Genomic DNA, 8,219 nt, shown 5'->3' with positions numbered 1-8,219 from the left:
TTATAATACTTAGTTCCTCACAAAGAACAAGGAAAAACACCCAATAACTTTCTTAAAAAGAAAACCTTGGTTAAGGACTAAAGGTAATCGAGATTTTACTTGAACATAATGGTAAAAGGCTTTGATCTTTGTAACTTTAGATATCTATAGGTCCCAGGTCAAATTCTATACATTCATAACATAAAGGTCACAATCCATTTCAATACAGATTGTACAAGTTGAATTGTGTGGGGCTTTATAATCACATAGGGAATAGAACACAGAAAGCCTTACACCAAATTATACAAAAATTATATAACACTCTCTCAATTCATTAAATCTGATCAAAAACACAATAAGATGAGGCAACGGTAAAAATCTTTTTAATTCAAGGGAAAATAAATTTGTACACGATCCATTTCTTCCAAATAAAGCCCGACTTCATTTTTAGTCATTTCATCAATTTATATCTCAGGTCAATAATCAATACTGATATCATGTTATACAAATATGCTCTTTCTTGAATTCAGTTAATATATGACCAGTGAAATACACTACATAGTTCACATGCTCACCCCCTCTTCACATGCTCACCCCCTCTTCGCGGACAATGGAAAAAGAAAGATAACTCTTGAAAATTATCTCGAGAGATTCCCCTCCTTGAATCAAGCTAAGCAATACAAAGAGGACTTAATACCTCTGGATAGCCTGATCATTAACTTTTTTTGTAGTACATGTACTCCTGTTTAAAAAAAAAAAAATAACAACCTGGGGAATAAGCGACCGCCCATTTCGATTTTTCAAATTGAGAAAACAATGACATTTTGTATTTTGATTACAAATCTACAATTATCACTTATAAAAGAAAATATGCAAAACAAATATACACCAAAGACCTAAACAAGAGCTTCTCTGAATAGAATTCCAAAGAAATAACATGATCAAAATGATGTGTATAAACTTTCAATTATCATGAATGTACAGTGAATGGAAATTTGATGATTAAACACGAAGTATATGTACAGCTAAATTCTGATTGAAAAGAAGAATGAACACTAACTCTGGCTTGGGTTTTACAAATTACAGCAGACACGGAAAATTTTCCACGTCACCTACAATTAATCCATGTAAGGAAGAAATATTCTTGTCTTTCAGTCATAAAGCAGTTCTCTAATCATAAAGGGGAAGCGTTTTCTAGCCAACTCTTATCAAAATTTCTCAGTAATCTTAATACAGAATGCATCTCAATACAGAAACATTAATACACTACTAATGTAAATCACTTCGATATTACTCAGTTAAAGGTTTGGTTTGGTGTATCATGGTTTCAGTAAAAAATTTCTGCTGCTATGAGTGCCTAAGTCAGCTATCATCATCTACAGTTTTTTGGAGTACTGGAAATGCTGCGATGACTATGTCCCTCATCACTCGAGGAAGACGATGATCGTCTACGTTGGCTGCCGTTAGGGGTCAACAATGTCTTTTTACTTGTTTTCTGGCCCTCTTCACCGGAGGAAGACGAAGACCGTCTGCGATGGCTGCCATTGGGAGTCATTGATCTCTGTTTGCTAGTTCTCCGTCTGAAGTAAAAATTACAGTAATACACAATTGAGCTTCAGTATTTTGTAGATCTTCATGCCTAATACCAAGGATATATTAAAGTGAAATCATGTTTACACTTTAACAATAAATGGTTAGCTTGAGATAAAAATTCCTCAAATATATTACTCTAATAATAGAATCACTGGAACAAGCTCTTGTGATACTAATGGAAAAAATGGGGGGAAAAAATTATATCTTTTAAAAAGATTACTGATATTGAAAATTGTTACATGCATTATTTAGAACATGCAAATTTTAAATTCAACTAATTTTTTTTTTGTCCCAAATGATCAGTTAATTCCATTGTCCCCCCTTACCCGCCATTTTCATTACACATAAAAGTGACAATTATATAAGCTGAATAGATTTACTGATGCAGCTATCTCTCTTTGGTGAATAGATTTACTAATGCAGTGATCTTCCTCTGACCTTTTAGTTTTTGATTTCTGCTTTTCTTCCTCCGAGTCTGAACTCTCACAGGTGCTGCACTCACTGGAGCTGGAACTTGATGAACCAGAACTTGAACTGTCCGAGTTAAATCCAGTCGGTTTGTTCAGATCTACTTTATCAGCAATGGCAGCAACTTCTGGACGCTCTTTCTGTCAATCATTACAAAACATGACAAATGAAAATTTACCGCTTATAAAATGCTGTAAACTAAATATTGTCCATATTTGTTGAAAAAATATTTGCACTCTCTTTGAGAGGTTAAAGTCAGGAAGATGAATCATGAATAATAAAAGTTGCAAATTTATTTTCCAGTAATCAGTAATTTGTGAATTAAATCTGCTGTAAGTACATGTAATTGTTGGTCTATAGTACTTGCAAACAATATCACTCAAAGTATTTTAAATACTTTACAATCAAATCAAATATGATGTATAGAATTATAAACCAGCAAGAATTTTCCACTGTTTACTGAGATGTTATGATTCAGTTTTAGCTTTAATCACAATTCATAAAAGATGTCCATAATATAAGTATGTAAAGAATAAAGAATACGAATTCATAGTCCATTAAATATTTCCATTAAGCCAGTATTGAAACTTTACTGACCTTGACAAATCTTTACTGACCTTGAGAACTTTGTACCACTTTTTGGACAGCTTCGGTCTCCCTCGAACGGTTTTATGCCACACTATTGGAAAGTTCACAACACTAGAAAAGTTCTGGGTGACAGCTATTGTACTGTCTAGATTCAGCACAACATGCCACCACCCTCCAGGAACAAACACGGTCTCCCCTGGCCGCTGAAGAATCTCCAGCTACCGAAACATACATAAAAAATATCATTAGTATTGAAAGAGCTAGGTTCACTTAATGGATAAAATGGCCCTGTCCATATACATGTACCCATTAAATGACTAAAACCCTTGACCATCAGTAAAAAAAAATTGTTTGATGTACTCTGACCCACATTTTGCAAGGTGGGTAGATAGGTAGGTATAGTTTTTTTTTTTTTAAATTATCTTACACAATGATAATCGGAATAAAAATCACAGACTAAAAGTTTATCAATGTTTTCATTATCCATAGGATAGCTAGACAGATTCAAATATTTATTGCTTTAAAAATGTTCCATTCTATGCTTTTTAGAGAAATGATAAAATATTAACTTCAAAAATGATATGGTCAATCTGTACTTCTATACAAAAAAAAAAAAATAAATAAAATAAAATAAATGATCAGGTAGGGCTTCAAACAAATCATTTTTAATTATTGGCCTTATGTTCCATTCCAAACATCAATATCAAGTAGAAACTTAGTATTTTAATTTCCTATAACAGTTTCCTCTGAGAGTCCAGGTACTGGAAAACATGCTTTGTGAAATAGCAATGTTCTTGAGTTTTAAAGAAAACAGGTATATTTGAGTATCCTCTGCAAAGAATTAAAATAAGAGCATCACACCCCTAGATCCAAAATATAAAACATGTTTTATAATCTTCAGAACAGTTCTATCATTATATAGTTGTAGATTTTGGATCAGAGGTTGTGTTTGATATAAAATATTGTAAAAGAACTTGAAATATTGATCATTTTCGAAGGAATTTTCAGGATAATGGAATAATAAAGCAATTTTTGATGTCAAAATGCATCAATTGGCAAGAAAATTACATCATTTTAATGAATACGAAGTCACCAAGGGTCAAAGTGATATTTGTTGTATTGTCAAATAAAATGGAGCGATTCTGATTTTTCATAAATTCACAGGGTCAAAATAGACCAAAAGTGAACCTTGCTCTTTTAAATAAAAAAATGTTTGAAAATTTTTCATCCATTTAGTGTGCCAAATTGTTGAAATCAGTTATGCGACTACATGTATTATGCCTCATGCTTGATTTTTTTTTTTTTTTATTATTGTGCATTTATACTTAGACACTTATCTTTAAAATGTTGGTATGTGTTTACCGTGTATGTTTTAATACTGAACCATAATGAAACTAGCTGTATGCTTATTTTGTACTCCTGGATAAATAAAGGAAATTAATTATTATAAATCATTTTATTTTATTTACTGCTGATTTTATCATCTTTTTTAATTGACTAGTATTTTAATTGTTAATTAATGGATTTTTCACATTTTTTTTCAACATTCATAAAAATAAATGCATATAACTGAAAAATATTAAGGAAATAATTTATACCCCTCCCACTTTACATATGAGTTTAAGAAATATATTTTACTCTGTGAAAGGATTTGTTCAACACACAGGAAATTTAAAAGCAGAGAAAAAAAATTAATAAAAGTTCTCTTAAGAACTTACTGGGGCATACTCCTTGGGCCAGGAAGGGTCCTTAATTCTGGGGTAAACATACTTAAACCACGTTATAGCCTCATCTCTCTGTTTCCCTCCTTCCCCTGGGCGGGGCTTCACCAGTTCCTTTGGGGTGTTGGTAGGCAGTAAGCACCACCTACAGGCATATAAACATGATAAAGTTAGTCTAAAATCAAAACCTAATAAATTAGAGGACATGCACTATTTTTAATACATGTAATTTAGACATTAAATATAATTTTTTGATCATCTGAATTTGAAAAAAAAAATAAAATTAAGCAATAATTTTCTTTTTTTTTTAATTTTAAGTACATGTATAGAAGTACATGCAATATGATTTTTATTAAAGAACACTTGTGCCATCCAATCCCCCATTGAATATGGAAATAAGATACTCTGTCCTTGGACGATAATGCTACCTTTTATGTCCAGACACCAGGGCATTCCAGGCACTTGTTCCCAAAGGGTCAATGTGAATTCCTGTCCCGGATCGGGCAGGTCCCATCACAAACCAGCTAAAATTCAAATCACATGTCAAAAACATAAAATGTACAGGTACATAATTTAAAACCAATAAACCTTACAGCTTTGGTTTCTTGAACCTGAAATCTCAGATACATTAGATATGTTAAAGTGATGGGCCTCTACTGAACTACATAAAAAATTTTAGTTTCAACTTTTGTTTCTCAAACCCTTGAATTCCTTCAGGTTATCTGAGTGTGAGGAACTAAGGTTTGCCTGTTTATTAAGTACAACGGTCATAGAAACTTTTAAAAAATTTTAAACTTTTAGAGAGTACTCTTACTTTCTTTTAAATAACAATTTACCGATAAGGAGGACGTCGTCTTTCCCCTGCGTATTGGAAGAGATCATCTTGGAAATAGTCTGGTACTGCATAATCCTCTAGGAGTTTCTTACGCTTGTGATGCTTAAAAGAAAACAGCAAAATTTAGCATCTAAGAAAGTAGTACAATTTCCAGACCTCAAAACTGTCATTTTTTGAAAAAAAAAAAAATGGCTATCACGTACATGTGATGTAAACAAAGTGCCGTACAAGACTACAAATCATGTTTCTGCCATAATTTAATCAAATCATTTGAAAATGGAAAACAAATCTCTCATCTTAACCTGTTAACAAATGTTAATTTAGTTACAATTGTAAATGATATGAAAATGGCAAGTTACTGTAAATCACAAGTTTTTTTCCTTTTATTTTCACGTAATGATGAGAGACTATCTGCTCATGAAAATTTCAATCTCGTGTATTTCAATCTCATTGTATTAGCAATGATCAAAATTTGTGAAAAATGACAATCTCGTGAAAATAAGGTGTCACAAAAATTAAGTCCTCAATAGTACATGTAATATGTCAACAAACATGCTAGGTAGTACACTACTTGTGTCCCACCTAAACTATACCTCTCCATAACTACTGTCAAATATATAAAGTGGGCTGTCATCTGTGTTTTCATCCATGTATTCCACAAAGTACTTCATCTTTAGCTTCACAGAATACCCTTCATCGTCCTCCCCACATTTAAACCGTTGGTTACGATACTTCTTTGACAGCCTCTGCACAAAGGAATAAAAAATTAGACATTCCTTGATATGGGCAAAAAAATTGGTAATTTAAAAACATAAATGTCATATTTGAATGTCTAAAAAGGGGTCTTCTTTGTTTAACATGTTTTAGGCTATATTTTTATAAAAAGATTTTAAATGAAGATGTAAAATTCAAGAATAACTAGTTATAACATGTAACTATAATTAACTTTGAAATATTAAAAACTATTTCTTAAGCTTATCATGTTACCCTCTCTGTCCATTTTTTGACCGCTCCCCATTCTATCTGAGCATTTGTTACAACCACTGGTTTATAAGGTCGTTCATACTTTTCCACAAACTCCTCCTTTGATGTGAACCTTGCATCAACTCTCTCCACATTGTCATGTACTGTGGCATGACTCAAATCAAATGTATTGGCATACTGAAACTGACACCATCCATCTGGTATTCTGTCAAGCTCTGAAATTTTTATATCCACATTGATAAGTCTCAGTACTATTTCAAATCATAAGGATAAAAAGTCAAATTGTAAAACCACATGAAATCTCATTACACGTAGATGAATCATGATTGAAACTTTACATATATAGACATACACAGAGTCATATAAAAAAAAAAATTATGGTCCACATGGTCCAAGACACACATGTTCATTGAAAATTAAAATGACTTAACATCAAGATAAGGTCTAAAGCCCATTTTACAAAGAAAACTTTTTTGAGATTTCTGGAGCATACAAACAGATAAACACAACACTTTTATTCCATGAAATAAATGTTTTTATTCCGCCACCTCAACAGGTCTGGTACAATCATTTGTTTTAACTATGTAGCTAAAATATTGCCTACATTATAACACAGCTTTATTTAGATATTCAAAGTAGCTTAATCATACTAATAAAAATCATACTTATTTCTTATAATAAACAAGCATTTGCTGAGTTGCTTTATCACGTCCAGTACATTTAGCTACATAGCTAAAATAACCTACCGTAGCTTTATTTACCTACCTCAGGTAGCTTTATTTAGCTATTTCAAGGTAACTTTTCACAATTTTGCTTTTTATTTTAAAAAGACAAAAAGTCGCAAGTAAATGTCTACTAATATTTATTCTAGGTATTATTTAAAAAGCAATCTAAAGCAGAGATAGTTTTAACATTGCTGCGTTTGAACACTTTTAAGGAAAATATGTATTTCCATTGTTTGAGTAACTGTACACCACCTTGTGTGCGATGAGGCTTGGATAAGTATGATTACTTCACATGGTGCCCATGTTAACCAAAACTGGTTTTCTTTGTTATTTCACTCAAGAAGTAACTGTAAGGTCACAAATTAACTGTTATTTATAGCTCCAAAACTTTTAGAACTTTGATTGCAATTGCGCAGAAAAAGGCACATCTCCAAGAGTGATTTTTTCATGAAATGTTTTCAGATGAGTTCAAAGTTGAAAATTATCACTGCATCAAAGTGCAATTTTCTGCACTCTCTGGAAAAATGCTAATTTAAGAAATGAGTTTGATTTAGTAGCTAAATAAAGCTACTTCGGGTAGGTAAATAAAGTTATGTAGGTAATTCAAGCTACGTAGCTAAATCTAGTGATTGTACCAGACCTGTTTATTATGCACTTATCTGGTCAGGTCTGAGGGGTATCTGAACTTTAAATCCGTGCTATCGTATTAAATATTTCTATAATAAATTCTAAAGCAAATAAACACAGTGCTTACTAATAGCAACATCGATCACTGCACTGATTTAAAAGGTTAGAAGAAAAACTCTAAGCATACTCTAGTCAGATGAGACCTAAAATCATAACATTTTGAGTGAAAAATGTACCTGGTCTGGCTTTGGATTGCGCTTCTCTAATTCTTTTTCTTGCCCTGTTGTCCATACAAGTAAAATTTAAATCAGTAGCCTTTCATTACCGAGAAATTACAAATAAACAGAGTTAAAGTCCTCCAAATTCCCTTTCTCAAAATGTTATAGGAAGTGATTGCAAGCATAAACTTTAAACCGATACCGAAGAAATTCCGGACAAAATGGGGATATTAAAAAAAGGGTGCACGATGTTTCGGGACCACGACGTTTCGGGACTAGCAACAAGACGGTTCGGTACTTGGGTACAGACGATTCGGGACTTGAGTTAATTTTTTTCTGGATCTAAACAAATTATTTTATTATGGTGATATAGCATATTATTCTAATTACACATAGTACGTAATATTTCAAGCTAAATCCGAATTTTAATTTTTATGTAAATATGTGATAAAAATTGTCATAAAGATATACTTTGATGGGT

The 8,219-nt window shown here is 32.1% G+C and overlaps 1 protein-coding gene across 1 annotated transcript; it reads right to left on the bottom strand.

The window, feature by feature from the left end:
* Nucleotides 1–346: 346 nt before the first annotated feature.
* On the bottom strand, nucleotides 347–7,899 carry LOC133186762 (bifunctional arginine demethylase and lysyl-hydroxylase JMJD6-like). The gene is made up of 9 exons (XM_061322060.1): nucleotides 7,757–7,899; nucleotides 6,172–6,383; nucleotides 5,778–5,930; nucleotides 5,186–5,286; nucleotides 4,778–4,873; nucleotides 4,347–4,494; nucleotides 2,658–2,846; nucleotides 2,011–2,180; nucleotides 347–1,559 (listed from the first exon to the last, which is right to left on the bottom strand). The coding sequence occupies exons 1-9, from the start codon at nucleotides 7,809–7,811 to the stop codon at nucleotides 1,352–1,354; spliced, it is 1,332 nt and encodes a 443-aa protein (XP_061178044.1). The 5' UTR covers nucleotides 7,812–7,899; the 3' UTR covers nucleotides 347–1,351.
* Nucleotides 7,900–8,219: the final 320 nt, after the last annotated feature.

This window comes from Saccostrea echinata, unplaced genomic scaffold (assembly GCF_033153115.1).
Source record: "Saccostrea echinata isolate AGI-Se365-2 ecotype Australia unplaced genomic scaffold, CSIRO_AGI_Sech_v1 ptg000014l, whole genome shotgun sequence".
Taxonomy (NCBI): domain Eukaryota; kingdom Metazoa; phylum Mollusca; class Bivalvia; order Ostreida; family Ostreidae; genus Saccostrea; species Saccostrea echinata.
The sequence above is the reverse complement of the archived record's forward strand: the minus strand, read 5'-3'. Positions and strand labels throughout refer to the sequence as shown.